Source organism: Hyaena hyaena, unplaced genomic scaffold (assembly GCF_003009895.1).
Source record: "Hyaena hyaena isolate Hyena2069 unplaced genomic scaffold, ASM300989v1 scaffold_176, whole genome shotgun sequence".
Lineage (NCBI taxonomy): Eukaryota > Metazoa > Chordata > Mammalia > Carnivora > Hyaenidae > Hyaena > Hyaena hyaena.
Window position 1 is genome coordinate 362,601 of NW_024080809.1, and position 23,882 is coordinate 386,482.

At 43.8% G+C, this 23,882-nt stretch overlaps 1 protein-coding gene across 1 annotated transcript; it reads right to left on the reverse strand.

The window, feature by feature from the left end:
* Positions 1 to 13,687: 13,687 nt before the first annotated feature.
* DYDC2 (DPY30 domain containing 2) lies at positions 13,688 to 20,452 on the reverse strand. The gene is given in 4 exon segments (XM_039240543.1): positions 13,688 to 14,204; positions 19,464 to 19,586; positions 19,943 to 20,099; positions 20,269 to 20,452. Coding segments are annotated over 4 exon segments (540 nt in total). The 5' UTR covers positions 20,271 to 20,452; the 3' UTR covers positions 13,688 to 13,946.
* Positions 20,453 to 23,882: the final 3,430 nt, after the last annotated feature.

The window sequence follows — 23,882 nt, forward strand, 5'->3', positions numbered from 1 at the left end:
GGTTGTTCGTTGACTTGAGTCTGTATGCACCTTCCTACTCAGGCTTAAGGAGACTCCACCAGAACCTCCTAGACCTCCAAAGTGGTCTCACAACGTAGACTTAGGGTCACTGAACACGATACTCTGCTAGGTATTCAAGGCCCATCTCTGACCTGACCCTAATGTACTTTTCCAGTCATATCTCACTGACAGCTAACATTGCATAATGACTTTTGCTAGAAATTGGGGTCAGGGTCGCATTCCAGTTTTAACGGACTTTCTCCCTGAAACCTTAGTCACTTATCTCACTGAAACCCTCTTAAAGAACAGAGATGATAGTATCTCGTGTGTAAAATTGGGATGAGATAAGGCATTCCAAACCTTAGCCCAGACCCCTGCCCAATGTCAGCAGCCCTGGAAGCATCTGGAACCGGAGCGCTTGCCAGTGGCAAAGGTGTTCTCTGCTCCAGCAGACCAGGCTCATTTACCAGATCCAGACGCGGTCTGTGCATTCCACCCCCTGCCTCTGTCTTCCTTTGCTCTTCTTCTTCCTTTTTAGAAAGTCTTCCCCAGATCCCACCAAGGCCCAGGTCAATGTCACCCCCTTCTTGAGTCCTTCCCTGACCTTCCCAGCAGGAAAGTACCTGTACTGATGGTTGGCCTGTGTAGCTCTGGGGTATAATTAGCCATAAGGAAACTGCTTTGCCCTGTGTTTCAGGGTCTTGCTAAATGCGTCCACAGAAGTGATAGAATGAAGGAGACTCCAGTACCTGAGATAAGCACTTTGTCTTTCCCCAGGCACTTTGGAAAGATCTCTGAGCAAATGCCACGGTTCCTCTCTTCACAGGGAGGTACCTTTGTGACCCAGCTTGTCAGTCACCGCAAGACTTAGAGAAGAAAGAGCCTTTCCGGGGAGTATTGCATGGACCCCTCTAGCGGGCTGCAGGCTGAGTTCAGATTTACTCAATAAATGGAACCCTGGGTGGTGGGCTTGGCTTCCCTCTGCACCACCTTGGGTATGTGGGCCTGACCTCCGCCCCTCCACCCCCTATCTGTGTTTACATCCAGAAGTCTAGGCTTACCTACCTCCACGGCAGTTTCTCTTGCTTTAGATTCTCTTGAGACTTGTGGTTTGTCTCTTCAGATCTAATTCCAGTCAGCTTTGAGCAATTATTATTTGCTGTATGATTTGCTGTTTGATTGGATTAGAAGTTCCTTGGGGACAAGGATTATGCTGCACCAATTTCTCCATGTGAGCACAGACAACCATGGTATGGACGCACGCTTGGTCCTGAATGGTTTTGTGCTCTCCGTTATCGCAGTGAAGACAATAACTTCCAGCCGCCATACACTCGTGACCTGTCTGGCCAAGTGCTGCGTTTACATACATTGTCACAGGCATCCTCACCTCGGCTTCTGTAAAGAAAGCTTTACTGGGGCGCGTGGGTGGCTCACAATCACTTAAGAGTCCACTTCTTGATTTGGGCTCAGGTCTTGGTCTCATGGTTCCCAGAGCGGTCCCAGCGCTGATAGCTCAGAGACTGCTTGGGACTCTCTCTCCCTCTGTCCCTCCCCCTGCTTGCATGTGCTTACTCCCTCTTTCTCTCTCTTTCTCAAAAGAAACTTTAGGAAAAACAAAAGAAAGCATTACTATCCTCTTTTAAAACATTTTTTTAAAAATGTTTATTTATTTTTGAGAGAGAGAGAGACAGAGAGTGAGCAGGGGAAGGGCAAAGAAAGAAGAAACACAGAATCCGAAACAGGCTCCAGGCTCTGAGCTGTCAGCACGGAGCCCGACACAGGGCTTGAACTCACCAACCGTGAGCTCATGACCTGCTCTGAAGTTAGATGCGTAACAGACTGAGACACCCAGGCGCCCTTACTTATAATTTCTTAATGAGAAATACAGACGCTAAATCAGGGGCATTTTACACAGAATTAAATGGTAAGTAAACCTCCGTGGAAACAAATGCAAAAAGGAAACCGACCTGCAATCTATCAGAGATCTGTTCATCTAGGCCTGGTTCTTTGTATAAACAGACACATGGGTGGGATCAGAATCCCCACTGAAAGGGCGCCTGGGTGGCTTAGTCGGTTAAGCGACCGACTTTCGCTTAGGTCATGATCTCGCGGTTTGTGGGTTTGAGCCCCGCGTTGGGCTCTGTGCTGACTGCCAGCTCAGAGCCTGGAGCCTGTTTCAGAGTCTGTATCTCCCTCTCTCTCTGACCCACCCCTGCTCACGCTGTCTCTCTCTCTCCTAAAAATAAATAAAAATATTAAAAAAAAAAAAAAGAATCCCCACTGAAAAGTCCTTTTCAGAAGCAAGTTTGTGAAGTGCTAGTGACACCACATGGCCGTGGGGGGGAACACAGGCTGGGGCTTTTGTCAGCACAGAGGGGAGAATGGTGACCGGGTGGGGACTCAGAGCAGCAACACAACTGTGAGTTTGTTTGTTTGTTTGTTTGTTTACTTATTAGATTTTATTTTTTTGATGTTTATTAATTTTTGAGAGAAAGCGCACACGAGCAGGGGAGGGGCAGAGAGAGGAAAACAGTGGACCTGAAGCGGGCTCTGTGCCGACAGCAGTGAGCCTGAGTGGGGTGGGGGGAGTTCAAACTCACAGAACCATGAGATCATGACCTGAGCCAAAGTCAGAAGCTCAACCGACTGAACCACCCAGGCGCCCTGCAACTACAGGTTTAAAATGATCTGAGTTTATATATGGAAACCAACTTGACGATAAACTATGAAAGAAAAAAAAAAAGACGTTACCAAATATCAATAGAAAATAAAAGGGAAATAAACAATTAAAAAAATGACCTGAGTTTAGTGTAGCAGTGAAAGCAACAGCAGCAGATATTATGGAGGAGTCCCCATGTGCCAGGCACACCACTCTGTGTGCTATGTGTGAATTAACTCATTTCCGTGTCGCTGGCGCCAGTGGAAGCCAGAGGTGGATGTTCGCAGGAGGAAAAAGCAGAGACTGACTTCTTGACAATGAGATCCCTGAAGGACTAGGACTGGTAGGAAAGAGTTAGAAGCTTCAGCTAGTGGTGGTTATAATAGTGACCATAACAGTAGCTGTGAGCAATGGATAATGGCCATGGCGAAGGCCGTTATGATTCAAATCTGAAGGGCAGCATTATGACAAGAGAATGGTTTCAGTGGGTCCTCCCTGTATTTCAGTTTACTCCTGATGATGTTCGCAGAAATAGGTAACCAGCTAAACTGACGAATGGGGTAATGTCTCCCATCTCCTTCCACAGGGACTGACTTTCCCCAAAGTTGCAGGTTGAGAAGCTGAAACAGAGAGGAGGACCTACTGAGCCTCTGACAAGTACCGACAGGTTCACAAGACCGTGGCGGAGGACATCAAACAGTGTGACATTGAACTAGACCATGCGGGAGGATGCCAGATGGTGTGACATTGAATGGATTTAGTCTGCCCAGGAGAGAAATGTGACCCCACAGCTGGCAGGCACAGACAATCTCAATAAGCAAAGAGGTCAGTCTTCCTCCTGGAGGAAGGACTGGTAGAGAATTAGCCAGAAAAACTACTGTCCCATTTTGGAGGTTGGTGGAGAAGAATCTTGTGGATACACAAAGACTGGGGAATGGAGCATCCCGTCAAACAGTTACAGAGAAGGCTAAGGTTTTAAATGTATAATTCAGGGACACCTGGGTGGCTCAGTCGGTTGAGTATTCAACGTTGGCTCAGTTCATGATCTTGTGGTTTGTGAGTTCGAGCCCTGCATCAGGCTGTATGCTGACACTTCAGAGCCTGGAGCCTATTTGGGATTCTGTGTCTCTCCCTCTCTCCATCCCTCCCCCTGCTCGCTCACACATACACACACACACACACACACACACACACAAAATCTCTCTCTCTCTCAAAAATAAAATAAAAACCCTAAAAAGTAAAAAATGTGTATTTCAGACCTCTAAAAGTAAAGAAATTGAGCTGCTTAGATTCATATGAATAATTTTAATTTTATTTATTTTTTTAAATTTTTTACATTTATTTGTTATTGAAAGACAGAGAGAGACAGAGCACGAACAGGGTAGGGGCAGAGAAAGGAGGAGACGCAGAATCTGAAGCAGGCTTCAGGCTCTGAGCTGGCTGTCAGCACACGGCCCGACACGGGGCATGAACTCGTGAACTGAGAGATCATGACCTGAGCTGAAGTCGGCGGCTCAACCCACTGGCCACCCAGGTGCTCTGGATAATTTTAATTTAAAAAAAATTAATTTTATTTTCTCAGTGAAAACATTGCTTTATTTTTTTTTTAATTTTGAAAAGCATTCATAAAGAAGTTTAGGTGATACAGAAAAGTACTCACAACATAAAAAGTCAGCAGCGATCCCATCATTCAAAGGAGCGTCTTTCTATATAGTTCTCTGTGTACAGACACATAACCATATTCGCTGAGATAATATATTTGCTACGTCATCACATATCTTCCTGCATTATTGCTTTTAATGGCTGCATTAGAGTCAGAGCAGAATGTTATTGTGATGAATTTCAGCAATGCGGCTTGTTCTTTCTAGCTACCTATCTGAAATACACAAGACGTGAAACACCAAATCAAAGCCCCCTTTTTATAAGCTGCTCTTAAAATTGTCAGTCTACGTTTGCATATGTTCTCTTTTGTTCTGTGAAGTTATTCAGGAAATGTTCCATCTTTGTTTTAAGAAAGTTTGAGGGGCGCCTGGGTGGCTCAGTCGGTTAAGCTTCGGACTTCGGCTCAGGTCATGATCTGAGAGTTGAAGCCCCATGTCAGGCTCTGTGCTGAAGCTCAGAGCCTGGAGACTGCTTCGGTTTCTGTGCCTCTCTCTCTCTCTGCCCCACTCTCCCAATTCGTGCTCTGTCTCTCTCTCTCAAAAATAAACACTAAAAATTTAAAAGAAAGAAAAAGTTCGATGCTAAGCATAGTGGAATCTGGGACACAATACCACATTCTGCCAGTTATGTAAAACAAAACCCTTCGAGGGGAAAGGTGGGCTAGGAGGGCTTAGAAAAGTTCCCTACAACTGGAGCCCCACCCCTGCACCTCGGCCCCGCCCCCATCCTCTAAGACCGCCCCCTGGTGGTGGAGGTGGGCAGTCAAGCTTGTGCCTGGCAACTTCGAGTCTATGATTTGTCTTTTCCTCCTTTTCCCTTCACTTGGGTACTAGAAGGGCGCATCTCAGACAGGAGGAAGAAATACTAAAAAAAGAGCAGCTTTGTTTGTAGTTATGTAGATTCTGAGTCTTATTTTATAAGTTTTGGAATAAGGTAAAAAACCTGATCCATTTTATAGCATCTTTTCAAACCCCTCATCTTTCTCCCATGCCCCCTCTGTCTCTGTCTCTGTCTCTGTCTCTGTCTCTGTCTCTCTCTCTCACACACACACCATATGACCATTTAGCCATACTACCTCATTCCCCGTCTTGGTGAGCATTCTAATTGCTTTAGGTGTTTTCATTATTATAAACATATTTGGCTGTACAACTTTGTACCTACATCTTTATACATCTTGATAAATTAACAAGCTCTTTCTCATGCCTCACTTCCTTTGTAGGAGCAGAAGGGCTGTAGGAGGCATATAAAATGGCAAGGAGATCTTTTCTCTCCTTCTACCAGAATGCCCCAAAGGCTCAGATCTCTGCCTCCGGATTCTGGTGAAGTTTCAGCCCTTGGAAGTGGCCATGGAGGTGGGAGGGAGCAGTGACTGGTTGGAGGCAAGCTCCTTCAAACCATTCTTTGGAGAGCAGAGGGAGCAAATTCACTGAGCAGGAGAGATACTACTTGGCATCGTGTGGGCGCCTACAGGACATATTACTAGGGGATGACAAAAATAGTCTAGGGAGGAATCTGAACTAATCAGTGGAATAAGTAAGACCACTAACATATGGCTATTTAGAAAGGGATCATAGAGTACTGAAGGAAGACCTCCCTCTATAGCTTAAACTTGGATAACACTGTCTGCCTACAGAGTTTGCACTTCAAGATAAAATCTGTGGGAACACGTGGGTATCTGATTTTTCTGAAAAGAGATTAATTGAGATCATGGAACTTCTTTTTTTTTTTTTTTAAAGTTTATTAATTTACTTTGAGAGAGGCAGGGAGGGGCAGAGAGAGAGAGAGACAGACAGACAGACAGACAGAGAGGGAGAGGGAGAGGGAGAGGGAGAGAGAATCCCACTGATGGTGCAGAGCCTGATGCAAGGCTCAAACGCATGAACCATGCATGATCTGACGTGAGTCGAAATCAAGAGTTGGATGCCCAACCTTGACTAAACCACCCAAGCACCCCTCATGGAATTTTCTTAGGAGAGGTGATTTGCTGAGCACTTCTTTCTGTGGGGCCACAGGCCGATGGCACTGTGAGCTCAGTGACAGCTCAGCCTTGCTCCAAACTACTCCACTATTCCTAAAACATTTTATCCTGGCTATTTTTCTCTAAAGATCTTTTTCCTTTGCCAGGGAATCTCACTGAGTTGGATCCTCTCCATAGATATTCTGACAGTGTATGCTGGGGGGAATTGTCCCAGCTCAAAGCATTCATTACTTGTTCTTCTTCTAAAGTTTTACTGGGAAGATTTTTATCCTGACTAATCTTATACTTGAAACTTTTAATCTTCAGATGGTAGATTTGACCAGATTTATATAATACTATTTATGGTGACATTTGCTGAAGAACTTGTTCTTTATTGAGGTTTTTTTTTTTTTTTTAATTTTGTAGCTTTACCCATGAAAATGATCATTCTTTTGATATTTTGCTCTGAAGGGATCTGGAGATGGATAGTAACATGTCTGAAGTCGTGTCAGGATACTGTGGTACAGAGCCTCGTTGGTAAACTCCTGAAGAATAATCCTAAGAAACTTTTGCCAAGGGGCTTGCCCTTATTTATACACGGGTTTAATTCCTCCTGATGTCCAGATTTGCTTCGTTTTATCATTTCTCAGTGATTCAATGAACAATCCTTTAGAACAAGCCTCTTGAAGTTTTCTTCTAAACATCTTAATCTTTGGGTGTTATGTTTCTTTATGAACTTCCTGAATATCTTCTTTTCTGGACAGTCCTATTGCGTAGAGGTTTCTCTTCCTAATACCATTTTCTCTGTAATTATGTCCTAAGTGGGACACTGGAAATGCTTCTCCCAGACCAGAATTTGGGGAAGTGGGGGGGGGGTACATTTCCTTCTGGATTCTATTAATTGGATTCAACTGCTCCCGGATAGACTTGTGAGAGGCCATGTCTTTGTAATAGTCTTTGGTACATGACTGCTTCCCTGAGGGAAATGCTTGGGGAACTGGGTCCCACTCACATTTGACCACTGATGAGATGTTTATCCACTGATGTGACTTGAAGAATGGTCCCAATCATCTCTTTTTAAAGTTTTAAGATTTTTAATTTTTAAAAGGTTTTATTTAATTTTGGGACGCAGCGCAAGCAGGGGAGGAGTAGAGAGACAGGGGGAGAGAGAATCCACAGAGCCCAATGCAGGGCTCACACCCACGAACCATGAGATCATGACCTGAGCTCAAGTCAGACACTCAACCAACTGAACCACCCTCAATCATCTCTTTTTAAAAAATATGACCCCCCCCCGCCAACACACATACTACTTTTTTATTTCAGTAGGCTCCATGTCCAATACGGAGCTCGAAATCATCACCCGAGATCAAGAGTCACATGCTCTACCCACTGAGCCAGCCTGGTGTTTCCTCCCCGCTGCCAAACACTCCTTTTTGAAGAGCTTGTCTTGAATATCTTTATCCAAGGATCCCCAGCCTCTAAAGGTCCCTCTTGGGCTAATTATTTGGTGGCTAATTTTATTAAGCAACTGATTTTTGAGGAGGCTCATAAACACTGATTTTATGCACTGACTCTGACAGTGATGAATATTGAAGAATTTTTCCCTGGCTAACTTTTCTCATAAAATTGCTTTCTCTTGGTCATTATTCATGAAGGATTTTTTTTCCCTTGGTCAGGCTCATCTGTAGAATTTATTTACCCTGGTGATAATTCTTGCAAAGTCTCTTCTCAGCTATCTCCATCCATGTAGTTAGTTTCAAATGATCTGAAGATATTTTATTCTGGCCTATTATGGTTCCGGAATATGTCACCCAGTGGTAACTTTTTTCCGAGAGGGGTGGGGAATGACTGCAGTCTGGCTGAAATAGCCATGGGTTTTATCATTAGGGGCAATGATTTGTCATCAGTTTCTCCCTTCTTGGCATTTTATACGTGGATTTTTTTCCAGCGCCCCTTACGGAGCAATTTTTTGTGCCAACAATGTACGTCTCTTGATGTTTATGATCACTCCATTTCATTTTGCGTAAACTTATCTGCAAGTGTGATATTTCTGGACAATGATATCCTTGGATCCTATCATTTTATTCCTGAAAGTTGTTCTTTCTGGACAACGGCAACCAAAGAATTGTTTTCTTTTCTAACCATTTCTTTGAAGGGGGTATCTTTTGACCATGACTCTGGAGAAGAGCAGACTCAAGAAACCCTATTTGGTGCCAGCAAATTTTTGTGCAGCATTTTCCTCTAGCTCCATGGCTGATTACTCTTCTATTGCCTATATCTATACCCCATCTTCCTTATCCTTTCATCTCCTTTTGATCATGGTGTCCAACGGTCTACTTTCTGGGAACACTAACTGAGATCCTCTTATTTCTGTGACATTCCGGCTTGCTGTTTTGCTGAAAGACATAAAAATTTTTATCTTGACAAACAGAAGTCAAACCTGAAAGCAGAAAGATCAGGAAGACTTTCCCTTTACTATATGACTCAGCTGTAAGCTCTCCTTGAGGAGCTGTTGGTTCAAGCATTAAACTGTCCTCATAAAAATCATACATTTCAATCCTATCATGAAAATCACTCACCAGTGTTTCTTTGTTGACAAGCATCTTCTTCTAGCTACATTGCTAGTTAACACTTATATTGACTTATATTCTACTTAAATTTTCCTTTTCATGTTCTAACCACATCCAGATGTGATAGCATAGCTTTTGTGTTTGTTCTCCAAAAGTCATTCTTGATCTCTTTCCAAAGAGAGAAGGAGGGTGTTTGTTTCCCCATAAGATATTACTACACCTTTTGAAAAATATTTACTATCTGTGGAAAAATATAAGAATGATATCGTTAAGTACAAATTACTCAAAAGAAGGTTTTCACTGGAAGATGTTATGCTGTCATCGGGAAAAACTTTAATTTGTGGACTTTCACCTTCATGGTTATAAGTGTTTCTAAAGGTTCTAACGTGAATGTTTGAAGGATCCTGTTTGGGACTGCAAATGCTTAGAGTGTTGGTTAATTTGGGCTGATAATCAAGACAGTAAAATATGCATGAGTGAGCTTAAGTGCTTCTGGATAACGATGATCATTTGAAAGCTCTTTGAAGATTCATTTCATCTACGGGGTAAGAAAAAGACTGTAACTGACTTGGAGTAAAATGCCCATGGACAGGGGAATTAAACTTCCTTTATCAGGAAGTGTGAGGCAGCACAGCCTGGCAGTCAAGGGTGTAAGCTCCTGACAGACAGACCCAAATGCCACCTCCTGGCTGTCTGACCTTGAGCCAGTCACTAATCTCTGAGCCTTAGTTGTTTCCTCAGCCATAACATGGGGATTATTAAAGTACCCAACTCGGGGAGGGGTGTGCCAAGAGAGTTGAATGAGACAATGCAATCAAGCCCTTAGCATAGGGCACATATTAAATATCCAGTGTAAGTCAGATAGTATTCTTGAAAACTCAGATAGTGCTTTTTAAAGTATGTTTCTTTCTCTAAACACAGGTGGAGGAATCAACGTAAGGGGTAAGTGGAAATTTGCATATTCCCTTTAGAAAGTATAGAAAGACTGAGTGAGCTCATATGGCATTGGTCTTTCTCTATTTTTGTGTAGCATTTTTCTCTAGCTCCATCCATGTTGTTGCAAGTAGCAAGATTTCATTTTTTTTTTTTATGGCTGATTACTATTCCATTGCATATATTTATACTCCATCTTCTTTATCTTTTCATCTCTTCATATGTGGAATTTAAGAAACAAAACAGATGATCAAAGGGAAAAAATAGGAGAGACAGAGAGAGAGAGAGAGAGAGAGAGAGAGGCAAACCAAGAAACAGACTCTTAACTATAGAGAACAAACTGATGGTTACCAGAGGGGAGGTGGGTGGAGGTTTGGGTTAAATAGGTGATGGGGATGAAGGAGGGCCCTTGTCATGAGGAGCACAGGGTGATGTATGGAATTGTTGAATCACTATCACACTGTATGTTAACTACACTAGAATTAAAACAAAAACTTTAACTTAAAAGTATAGAAAGTCTGAGTACATATCCTTTGGAGGAAGAAGTACTCCATCCTAAACCTTTGCTCTTTTTTTTATTCTATGTTTATTTATTTTTGAGAGAGAAAGAGAGAGAGAGGGAGGAAGCAGGAGAGAAAGAGGGAGACAGAATCCCAAACAAGCTCCATGCTTTCAGCTCAGACCCGACGCAGGACTCAGACTCACAAACCATGAGATCAGGACCTGAGCCAAGATCAAGAGTTGGACGCTTAACCGACTGAGCCACTGAGGGGGCCCTCTGAGGCTACCCTTCTGAGGGCAGGGCTGATGAATGAGTTCAGGCCCTCACTCTGGAACCAAACTGTTTGAACACTGGCTCTCCCACTTCCAGCCACATGGACTCAGGCAGGCTACCTAACGTCTGTGTGCTTCAGTTTCTTCTTCAGTAAAATGGGGATAATAATAGTGTGTGTTTGCAAAATATTATCTGATAAGGGGTCAGTATCCAGAATATATATAAAGAACTCTACTATTTTTCACATGTCAGATGAACAGAAAATAAAATAACAAGCTCAGTGTGGCAAGAGTATAAAGAAATGACCACTTTGAAATGGGAGTGTACAGTAGTCTAGCTTTCTTGGTGGCAATTAGGCAAAATTGATGGCAATTAAACATAAAAGGTAACATTTTCTTTTTAAGATAAATAAAAACCAGGGCACCTCGGTAGCTCAGTCGGTTAAGTGTCAGACTTGGGCTCAGGTCATGATCTCATGGTTCATGAGTTTGAGCCCCACTTTGGTCTCTGTGCTGACAGCATGGAGCCTGGAGCTGCTTCAGATTCTGTGTCTTCCTCTCTCTCTGCCCCTCCCCTGCTTGTGCTCTGTCTCTCTCTCAAAAATAAATAAACATTGGGGCACCTGGGTGGCTCAGTTGGTTAAGCGCCCGACTTCGGCTCAGGTCATGATCTCATGGTTCATGGGTTTGAGCCCCATGTCGGGCTCTGTGCTGACAGCGAGCTCAGAGCCTGGAGCCTCTTTCAGATTCTGTATCTCCCTCCCTCTCTGACCCTCCCCTGCTCACGCTGTCTCTCTCTCAGAAATAAATTTTAAAAAACATTAAAAATTTTAAAAAGATAAACATTAAAAATTTTAAAAATAATAAATAAAATAAATAAAAACCAAAGTACATTATTAGGGTAATTTAGGATATTCGAAAATGAAGTGTATGTAAGATGAGAATGTTATCAACTTTTAAAAAATAAAACTGTTTATTTTGAGATACTTATAGATGTACATGCAGCTGTATGAAATAACATAGAGTTCCATGGATCCTTTACCTAGTTTCCCCAAAGGGTAACATCTTACAAAACTATGGAGCCATGATATTGACATTGATACAATCCACCAATCAGATTCAAGGTTTCTCCAGTTGACTTGTACTTGCCTGTCGGTGTATTTGATTCCAAGTGATTTTTTTTTTCAGACGTGCAGGTTTGCGTATCTACCACAACAATCAAAATACGAAACTGCCCCATCAGCACAAAAACCCCTCTTGTTGCTTTTTATAACCACATCATCCTTCCCCCACCCCTGCCCTAAGCCATGGCGACCGCTAATCTAGCCTCCATCTTTGTGAGGTTATTTATAAATGGAATCATATAGTCTGCTACTTTTTGGGATTAGACATAATTTCCTGCAACCTTTTGTAGTCGCCATCATTTCTCTTCAGCTTTGTCCAAGTTGTTCATGTATCAATAGTTCATTCCTTTAACTGCTCAATAGTATTCTGAGATATGGATGGACTACAGTTGAACTGCTTACCCACTGAAGAACATCTGGGTTATTTCCAGGTTTTGTCTACGGTGAATACAGCTTTTATAAATATTCACAAACAGGTTTATGTGCAAATAGAAGTGTCCAAGAATACAAATGCGGGCTTATGTAGCAATTGCATGTTCAGTTTTATTACAGATTTGCTATACTGTTTTCCAGAGTAATTGTCCCATGTTACATTCCCCCCAGCCAAGTATGAGTGATTTGAGCTTTCCTGATCCTCACCAGTATTCAGTGTTGCACTATTTTTTTAACTCTAGTAATCCTGACAAATGTGTAGTGGTGCATCATTGTGATTTTTTTTAAGTTTATTTATTTATTTTTGAGAGAGAGAGAGAGAGAGAAAGAGAGAGTGTGCGTGTGCGTGAGTGGGGGAGGGGCAAAGAGAGAGGGAGACACCAAACCCCAAGCAGAGACTCTGAATTAGGCTCCAGGCTCTGTCAGTGCAGAGCCCCTCGCGGGGCTCAAACTCACGAACTGTGAGATCATGACCTGAGCCAAAGTCAACTGCTTAACCAACTGAGCCACCCAGGCGCCCACAAGTATCTTTAGATTTAGCAATCTATAGATCTACCAGCAGAGATGTTCTAAGATATGTGTACAAGAAAGTTCATTGTAATGACTATTTTGTAACAAAATAACAACAAAAAGCCAAATTTGGAAACAGTGCAAAAAAACAGTGGTAGAGACTGATTACATTTTTATTGCCCAGTAACATGATCAAATACGGGGGCTAAATAATGGTCAAAGGCAAAAGTATGGGATCCCTTAAAGTAGACAAAAGTTACAACTCACCTCACTAGGACTGTGATGTCTGAGAGACAGCTGTTCTCAGGCAGGGGACTTCACCCTTCCCCTGGGGGCTGCAGATACCACCACATCCACCACGGATTGCACTGGGTCCTCTAAAAAGTTCTCTTTGCTTCTGTGTATGGGTTTTTGGATCCTCTGGCTTTTTCCAGCCACTCTGGAAAGTGTGGCTGCACGCCTACCCACCAGGTGCAAATCTGAAGTAATGACCTCACCACTTGCTTTACTCAAAGACTGAGTGGGTCAAGGCCACTCACATTTCCCAGGTTTGCCCTCTGTGATAATGCCTGACTCCATTTTTTGGCGTCTGACTGCTGACAGCTTTTAGGTGTCAACTGTCCCTCTTCCCCACTGCGCCCTACATCTGGGGACACCGATAAACTCAGGTGCTCCCAGCTTGGGCACGGCGGGAGTTTCAAGCCACGCAAGCCTCTCCCAAGGGTGGGCGCTTCCTACTGGGGCCCACCCTTAACTATTCGAACCCCAAGCCAGTATCCCCGGGTTATCTCAAGCCATTTTCAAATCTAAGTGGGAAGGCTGTTCTTTTCCATTCTATACCCTCTGGGTGTGTGTGGCCACGCTGAGCTCACTGACACTGGAGCTGTTTTAAATACCTGTTGTCTATGACACGGGGACTCTCTAGGACATGTGTGAACACTCGGGGACTCGGGGACCTGGCTGCAAAATTCATCTAAAGTCAAGACACGAACACATGAAACGGATGTTTTTAATGTCTAATCTAAAAGATAATAATCAATCAATCAATCAAGAGGAAAAAGTCTTTTGGTTACTTATTTGAAATCCTTATGAGTTTATTTTATCCTCTCAGTAGTTGAAATGTTTACCTGATTAAGGGCTCTTCATGGCCATCAGAACAGAACTTTGGCTGGAGAGTCCCTGTAAGTCACTTCCTTCCACAGCCCCTCAAATTTTGCTTTAATCCACAGAGTCACTGTCTTCAGGTCAGAGCCATAGGTGGCCCTTTCCTCAACTTGCAGCTTTGAGAGAAGCATCAGGAGAATCAGGCACCTCTTGATCACTTAAGGAGATGTGGAGCCAGGATGCATTCTGGAAGCAATTTCATGCTGAAAAGCCTCGGAATGTATTTCTTGTAGAGTTTCGACACTGCAGTCACCCTGGCCAGACGTCTGTCAAGAAGGACTCTATTGAGGCATTCCTGGAATCATACTAGAAGCACCTGGCAAAGACTCTGGCTTCAAGGCATCCTTCTCAAGGGGTTTTGTGTTCTCTCGTGTGAATACAGGCTTCATTGTGGAACTAGCTAGTGATATTAGTGGCTGAACAAAACAAAGCAGCAAAAGAGTTCATTAGCAAAGACAGAAACACACTAAGGATGCCAAGAACACAATACTGCCATTTTCCTGCCCGAGACTAATAACAAAATTAAACAGATCTGCTCTCGCAAAGCATAAAACAAATCAGATGGGATCGGGATGATTCACTGAAAATTTTACTGCCTGCCAGAACAAAACTCAACACCATTGACAGGAAAGCTACATAATCCAGGCTCCCTGCAAAGTATCATCTACAATGTTCAGCACATAAGTAATAATTATTAGACATACATACCATAAACTAGGAAAAACGTATGTCATAGAAAGAGACTTTAAAATGACAAAGATCATAGAATTGGCAGACCAGGGTTTAAAACACTTATCACAGGGGTGCCTGGGTGGCTCAGTCTGTTAAGCGTCTGACTTCAGTTCAGGTCATGAACTTGCGGTTCCTGAGTTCGAGCCCCGTGTCGGGCTCTGTGCTGACAGCTCAGAGCCTGGGGCCTGCTTCAGATTCTGTCTCTCCCTCTCTCTTTGTCCTCCCCTCCTTGTGCTCTCTCTCTCCCTCAAAAATAAACAAGGTTTAAATGAAAAAAATAATAAAATAAAACACTTATCATAAATGTTTTTAAAAATTTAAAGAAGTAGCGTTCCCGGGTAGCTCAGTTAAGCATCTGACTTTGGTTCAGGTCATGATCTCACCATTCATAGGTTTGAGCTCCGCACTGGGCTCTGCGTTGTCAGTGCAGAGCCTACCTCAGATCCTCTGTCTCCCCACCCCTCTGCTGTTCGCATGTGCTCTCCCTCTCAAAAGTAAACAATTTTAAAAAATGTAAAGGAGAAAAAAATTTCACAGAGAGTGAAAAAATAAGGTAGAGGAGAAGAGAAAATGGAAGTTATAGAAAGGAACCAGACAGAAATTTTAGAATTGAAAAGGACAATATCCAAAATGTAAAAATTTACTGAATCCCTAAATGGGATCGTGGACATTACAAGAGAAAAGGTCCATACACTTGAAGACAGATAATAGAAGTGACCAAAAATGAAGCACAAAGTAAAAAGATTGAAAAAATGAATTCAGTCTCAGTGGCCTATGACACAGCATCAAGCAGTCTAGTATCTATGTGGCTGTAGTCCCATGAGATCTCAAAGACCCTTCTAACTTCAAAGTGCTATGTGTCTACACAGCAAGTCTATGCTTTTTGTTTTTGGTTTTTAGAGAGAGAAAGCATGGAAGGGGGAGAGGAGCAGAAGGAGAGAGAGACAGAGAGACAGAGAGAGACAGAATCTTTTTTTTTTTTTAATGTTTTATTTATTTCTAGGAGAGAGAGAGAGAGAGAGACAGCGTGAGCAGGGGAGGGTCAGAGAGAGAGAGAGTCACAGACTCTGAAACAGGCTCCAGGCTCTGAGCTGGCAGTCAGCACAGAGCCCGACGCGGGGCTCGAACCCACGAACCGTGAGATCATGACCTAAGCAAAAGTAGGACGCTTAACTGACTAAGCCACCCAGGCGCCCCGAGAATCTTTTTTTTTTTTAAATGTTCATTTACTTTGAGAGAGAGAGAGGTGCGAGCAGGGGAGGTGGGGGGGGAGAGAGAGAGAGAGAGAGGAAAAAGGTTTCCAAGCAGCACAGAGCCCATCACAGGGGTCTATCCCACAAACCATGAGATCATGACCTGAGCCGAAACCAAGAGTCAGGCTCAACCGACTGAGCCACCCAGGCGCCCCGCAAATCTATGTATTGATTCCATAAAAATGTACTTATAAAACATTTGTATGGCCACATCTTTATAAACAAAGGGATTGTTTTCAAACTTAGAAACAGAATTATGGTTCACTTACTCAAAACTACCTCAGCTTAATGAAGAGAAATATGAGGGCAACTTTTGCTAGCTTTCTCTTAGGCCTGACTTAAATACTCCTCTTGCTATCTCTTCTTATTGCTATGGTTGGCTATGATGTTAACTACACAGTGCTGCCTGTACTCCTCTTTTTCATGTGTCCACGAGACCAGTAGTATTCAAGCTGGGGTACCCAATGACTCTCTAAGGTATATGCAAGCAATGATGGTTTTCAGATACTAAGGAAAATTTTGCAAAGCTTTGAGTGTATCCACCAAAGGCCATCGGCACGCCTGCTGAAATCTTATTCCACCATCCAGGGCCTATGTGAGACCAGACTTCATAGTACTAGTGACTCAAAATTTGATAATGACCAGTAGCCAGGAATAGTCCGCCATTTGCCTTGAGCCGATGAGAAATAAAAATTTCGAATCTCATCTTACTTGAGGTATCTCTACTTCTCCACCCTCTACCTGGCTCTTTTCAATTTATACTCTGAGAGTAACTTGATGTGAACGACGTGGCTCATCAAGGGAAGCTTTGTTTTAAGATCATTGTTGGGTCTATTTCCTTCTAACAAAGGGCAATGATTTCCATGACCACAATTTGCACATGCCGTCTTCCTCGAAAAAACTTGGCACTTAGTGCAGGCATTCGTGCTGGCTCTCCTGCCCATCTTCCTTCACAACTGCCTTTGTCTCACACTTGGTGAAAGAATAGCTTACCTTTTACTCATCTAAATCTTGCAAGGAATATTGCTACAGGGTGTAAGAGCTCCTGGGTACAACACAATGGGACAATTCAAATCTTTCATGGCAGCAAAGTGTTCTTTAATAAAGTTGTGAAACCAGGGTGGAGTCTTGGAAGTCTTTCCCTCCCTTATACGTTTCTATTTCTATTAACAGTGAAGTGTGATGTTAGAAAAGTAGGGGAGGGGGCAGTAAGGGGATGACAACTTCGGCTTCACAACCTCCCCTCTACCGTCTCCCAGCAACTGAGCAAAGAATGAAATGTTCCTGGGGCCTGGGTGGCTCAGTCAGTCAAGTGTCGGCTCTTGACTTTGGCTCAGGTCATGATCTCACAGTCTGTGAGTTTGAGCCCCACATCGGGCTCTGTGCTGACTGCACGTGAAGCCTGCTTGGGAATTCTCTCTCTCTCTCTCTCTCCCTCCTTCTCTCTGCCCCTTCCCCACTTGTGTGGTCTGTTCTCTGTCAAAATAAATAAATAAACTTTAAAAGCTTAAAAAAAAAAAAAAAAAAGAATGAATGAAAAGTTCCCAAGCGAGAGTTCCTTTGGACTATTGTCAAACAGTAGTATGAAACTACCTATCTTTTGGCTTGATTTACTTTTAAAACCTCCAGACTTAAAAAAATAAATCTATTGATGATGACGAGAGCTAAGTGTATGTAAGCTAAGTAGCTTCATGTCTCTTCATTAAAGGTGGCTTTGGAAACTAACAAAAAAAGTGAATTGTACAAAACTACACTGAAGATTTTAACACACAGGAATATGGTGAGAGGTGGAAGGATGTCAGATATCAAGCCCAGGAAGTCAATTTCCTATCTGGGTCTCATGAACTTTGTAGAAAGCGAAAAACCAGCACAAGGTGTTTTTTCAGAAAATTGTGGCAGAAATCTCAGGAGATAAAAGATATGCCTGTCAGACTAATGAACACACAGCAGTTTCCCACTGCGAGAAGGTAATAATTTATGAGCAGTATCACAGCATCACAGAGAAGGCATCTGTGATTTGATACGTAAATAAGTAGTGCACAGCAAATAAAATACTTAAGTAAATAGTATATAATAAATAAAATAATACACTTGAAATATATACGGATAACCACATTTGGTTTCTGGAATGCAGAATAATTTTTTTTTTTTTACACAGATTTTATTTTATTTTATTTTATTTTTTTTTACAAATAGTTTATTGTCAAATTAGTTTCTACATAACACTCAGTGCTCATCCCCAAAGTGCCCTCCTCCATGCCCATCCCCCCTCCCCCCCACATCCATCAGTCCTCAGTTTTTGTCAGCATTCAAGAGTCTCTCATGGTTTGCCTCTCTCCCTTTCCCCCACCATTTCCGCCCTTCTTCTCCCCCTTGTTCCTCCGTCAAGTTCCTCCTAATCCTCCTATACGTGCAAACATATGATATTTGTCCTTCTCTGCCTGACTTATTTCGCTCAGCATAACACCCTCAAGGTCCATCCATGTTGCTACACATGGCCAGATTTCATTGTTTCTCATTGCCATGTAGTATTCCATGGTATAGATAAACCACATCTTCTTGATCCATTCATCTGTTGATGGACACTTAGGCTCTTTCCATGTTTTAGCTATTGTGGAGAGTGCTGCTATGAACATTGGGGTACATGTGCTCCTATGCCTCAGCATTTCTGTATCCCTTGGGTAAATTCCTAGCAGTGCTATTGCTGGGTCATAAGGGAGTTCTATTGTTAGTTTCCTGAGGAACCTCCACACTGTTTTCCAGAGGGGCTGTACCAGTTTACATTCCCACCAACAGTGTAGGAGGGTGCCCGTTTCTCCACATCCTCGCCAGCATCTAGAGTTCTCTGATTTGCTCATTTTAGCCACTCTGACTGGCGTGAGGTGGTATCTCAGTGTGGTTTTGATTTGTATTTCCCTGATGAGGAGGGATGCTGAGCATCGTTTCATGTGTCTGTTGGCCATCTGGATGTCCTCTTTGGAGAAGTGTCTGTTCATGTCTTCTGCCCATTTCTTCACTGGGTTGTTTGTTTTTCGGGCGTGTAGTTTGGTGAGTTCCTTATAGATTCTGGATATTAACCCTTTATCTGATATGTCATTTGCAACTATCTTTTCCCATGGAATGCAGAATAATTCTTGAAAAAGGTTCAAAGGATCTTGTAAGGAAATATATTTGTTTCAAGTGACAGCAAATTTGTTTTTAAATCTGATTTTCTTTTTTTTTAAATTTTTTAATGTTTATTTTTGAGACAGAGAGAGACAGAGCACGAGCTGGGGAGGGGCAAAGAGAGAGGGAGACACAGAATCTGAAACAGACTCCAAGCTCTGAGCTAGCTGTCAGCACAGAGCCTGATGCAGGGTTCAAACCCATGGACCGCAAGATCACGACGTGAGCCAAAGTCAGAAGCTTAACCGACTGAGCCACCCAGGCGCCCCTAAATCTTATTTTCTAAAACCAGTAACATTGCAGGTATTTCTTGAAACCTAAAATGGAATTGCCTTGAAACATTTTCTTTTTTCGTCGACAAGGATGGCGAATAAGACTGGTTTATATATAAACATATGAGTAAGGAGGGAGGGGTAGGCTTACAGGAGCCTCGATGCACTGCCCGGGGGCCTAGCGGACTTGAGGCTTTCCAGGCATCCATCCCTGGGCCGCGGAGGCACCCACTGCTGGGTTCCTCCTCCCTACCTGGTGACACTTTTCATATGTCTGTGGAATCTGACTCTCTTCTTGCTTCAGCAGTTCTGTCATTTTGGCCTTTTTGAGGCTATTCTCATATTCTGCCTTCTGCTGGGACTTCTCTCCGCTACCCTGCGCTGATAAGGGAGCTGAATCAGGTCAGCCCCTGGGAAGCCTGCGTGGACGGGCCTGGCCTCGCTGGGACAGACCACAGGCCCGGGCCCTGTCAGCCTTCTGAACTTGCTCCTGCAGCTAGCTTTTGCCCGCGAGTACCTCCAAATCTACCAATGCCACAGCCCCTCTGAGTCGGAGTCCCTCTTCCGCCCCCACACTCCCCAGACGTCAAGAATATCTGGGCCTAACGCCATCTCCAAAGCGGAGTAAACCAACACACCTTTCGGGCTAGCTCTGGGATCCCGCTTTGGATTTCAAATTACAGCGAGGAAGCTGAGAAGCCCTCCCCAAGCAGACTCCATGCACACACACACCTCTTCCTTTGCTTTAGACGTTTTCCTGTAATGATAAAGCCAGTGAGCCAGGTACTCTATAGGGTCACCGGGCCGAGCCTTCGCCACCTCTGCCAGTGCCTGGCCCAGGCAGCTACCAAAGCACCTCTTCAGGTAATCCGTTTCCATCCTCGTGGGCCTGGGAAACAGCCAAGCAGAGTCACACGACTTTGAGAATCGAATCTGATTTTAACAATAGACACATTCTTCTAATTAATTCGGATTCATTTCAGGATAACTATGAGATACTTTGGGATGCCGCCCTTCCCAAAAGAACCAACAAATACATACTTGCCTATTGCTCTTACATTCAAAAGGACTTTTTTAAAAGCTCTCTAGCTGTCATAGGTCAAATAACAGGTCCTGGCGGTCATCAGGCCTGATAGGAGCTAGATATATTGGTGATTAAGGGAGGCTAAGGTCTCCATTTACCCACACATCTCTGCCCTTGAGGGAGGAAATACTTGAGCAGGGAGGAGGCCCCAGAGGGGCTCTAAGGACCCCGCAAGCTGTGCTATTGTGAGGTTGGAAGTTACAGTCATCTGTGACATAGATAAGATGGGCTTATGTATTTCATAAGGGACCACTGGGAAGCCCTGGGGAGGAGGAGGAGGAAAAATGACAGGTGCCATAGCTTCCCAAGGTCAGGGGCCCTGCCAGCACTTAACACAACATTCTGCTGTCTAGTGCTCAAGCAAGAACCTGTATGAGGTCGAGCTAATGCCCTGGTATTTACTATCAGTCAGATTTCAAGAGCCGGGGGCAATGTAGGCTGAGTTAGACTGTACGTTAGAGATGGCGGTGTAGTGCAGCAGTCTGAACACAGACTTCGGGAGCAGACAGACCAAGTTCCGGTCCCGGCGCTGCTATTTATTGGCTGTGTGATCTTCCACAAGTCACCCAGTCTCTCTGAACCTCGGTTTTCTCATCTGTAAAACAGAGTAATAAATATATGTGCCTCATAATTGTGGAGATTAAAAGAGATAATAAATACATGTAAGGCACTTAGCCTGGCACATAGCACTTAATAAATATTAGCTATTACAGCAGGAGACTGTCACATGAGACAGACTGACACCTGGCTTATTATATCTGACCAACTCCATATTTCTGAAGTTTACATGTTTTATGTCCCAAAGAGCTAATAATAAAGTAATATTTTTTATTTTTTAAATGTTTCATTTATTTTTGAGAGACAGAGTAAGAGCAGGGGAGAAGCAGAGAGAGAGGGAGGCACAGAATCAGAAGCAGGCTCCAGACTCTGAGCGGTCAGAACCACGAGACATGACCTGAACCAAAGTGGGATACTTAACCGACTGAGCTCCCCATGCGCCCCCTAAAGTGAATAAAGGCTCAATTCGTCTTAACATTCTCTGGATATTTTAGTTTAAGGAAATAAAGGTATATATATATATATATAGAGAGAGAGAGAGAGAGAGAGAGAGAGAGAGCGCTACATTTCTCCCCTAGGTCTTTCCACTGCAAAAGCCTAGAAGCAAAAACACTTCAGAAGAGCAATCAGGGTTCTTTGGAGAAATGACTAATTCCAAGGTTGGGACAGCAAAATTCCAAGAAGCCTCGAATATTTTCTTGTCCCAGAAAGCAGTAAAATGCTAGAAAATAAATGGTTAAAGACACAGGGGCAAGCTGGAAGGGGGCTACTACTAGCCCAATCTGGGGCAATTAGACCATCAAAATAAATAACAACAAATGGTTTATAATGAATTGGGAAAAATTAAAAATCTGTGGATCAACAGAAGAAAAAATTGGTTAAGTAAGGGAATGGAGGAGAAGGCAAGCTCTTTTTTTTTTTTTAAACATTTATTTTATATTTAGAGAAAGAGAATTGCTCATGTGTGAGCACAGTGGGGGCAGAGAGAAGTGGAGAGAGAGAATCCCAGGCAGTCTCTATGCTGTCAGCACAGAGCCCAAGAGAAAATGACCTGAGCTGAAACCAAGAGTCAGTCACTTAAACTGAGCCACCCAGGCGACCTGAGATAAGGCAAATTCTAAAAAGTAGAATGTCCACTAATAAATACAGAAGGAATAATGGAGTTTTTAAAAAATCAACATTTGGGAGGGTGGGGCTCGGTGACTCAGTTGGTTAAGCATCCAACTTCGGCTCAGGTCACCATCTCACAGCTTGTGAGTTCGAGCCCTGCATCGGGCTCTGCGTTGACAGCTCAGAGCCTGGAGCCTGCTTCGGATTCTGTCTGTCTGTCTCTCTCTATATCCCACCCTACCTGCACTCTGCCTCTCAAAAATGAATAAATGTTAAAAAAAAAAATTCAACATTACCATCAGAGTATAACTGCATCAAGCCGGAATCATCAGTGAATGCTAAAACTCAGTGAATATTTGATAAATAGAATATTCCTATGGTCTCCAAGTTTCTCCTCACAATTTGTGTATTAATTCCAAAAGGAAATACAAGAAATTTAAAGTGATGAGACCCACCCAATACAACCTTAATCAAATGACATAAGTAAACATCCCTAATAAAGGGAAAAAGTGACATCACCTGATGCGGTGCACTTCTCAGTGGGATAAAATACATTTCCGTATGTATGAGTAAGAAAATGCGCCTTTTCTTAGGAAGTAGACAGTGAAGTAGGGCTTGAATAATGGCTCCCTGAAGCGTCTAAGTCCTAGTACCAGGAACCTATGAAATAGGTTACCTTATATGGCATAAGGGCCTTTGCAGGTGTGATGAAGTTAAGGACTTTGACTTGGGAAGACGATACTGGGTTACCTAGTAGGCACACTGTAATCCCAAGGGTCTTTACGATAGGGACACAGTAAGGTCAGACAGGGAACACGGTGTGACAGCAGAAGTTGAGGGCAAAAAGATGTGATTCGTGAGCCAAGGAGTGTGGGTGGCCCGTGAAGCTGGAAAAGGCAAGGAAACCGACTTTCCCCTGGAGCTGCAGAAAGAGCCAGCTCTGTGGACACTGGCTTTAGCCCTCTACAACCAATTGTGGATTCTGGCTTCAAAAACTCTAAATAAATGTGTGTTTAAAGCTACTAAGTTAGGGATACTGGTGGAAGGTGGGGGTGGGGGTGAGGGGTGGTCAACTGCTAATCTGTGGCCCACCTGACCCACTGCACTTGGAGAAGCAATCTTCTACATCCCTTGTGGTCCATGATCTGCAGGCGGGCATCACCTGGAGGCTCATCGAAATGCAGATTCTCAGGTCCCCACCCCATACCCCCATATTCACAGGCTGCATTTTAACAAAATCCCCAGGGGATTCAGTTACAGCCCTACTTTGCCTTTACCACTGGAGGACTGCCAGCGGCCGAATCACCAACCCTGCATGCCGGGGACACTCCCCACGGGAAAGGTGTGGCAAACCCTTTCCGGAGTAAGGGTCTGCTCTAAACTGCACCTTTCTAACACTGGTCTCAATGAAATATGAGACCTGACAGTGACAAGGACTTGACGCAAAGGCAGTAGAGCCAGAATAACATAGGCCTGGAGAGGGAGAGGGAGAGGCCAAAGAGATGCCTTTAACAGCCTTTCCTCCACAAACGCAGGGCACGCTTCCCAAGCAGGCAGGGGCTATTTTTCCCGGAGCTGCTCTGAGGGTCTGCTTACACTGCTCCTCCTTGCTCACGGCCTCAACCAACGTTTCGTGAGGCTTCCCCTGCCCAGCAGTGCCCAACATAAATTAAAACAGAATTTGGGAGATGCTAGCACAGTGCTGTGCCCAAACCACCAGGCCAGGGAAGACTGCAATGGCTGTGGCTGGGCAGGGGTCCGACGGCTTCCCGGAGGCGGGAGCGCCTGGGCTGGTTCTGAAAGGAGCCAAGCAGAGGTCACCGGCAATTGGCAATCGCAAAGGTGCGAAGCTGTGAAAATATCGGGCCATTACTACCGAAATTGTCTCCTCTGGCCCGGTGGGGGGGGGGGGCGGGGGGG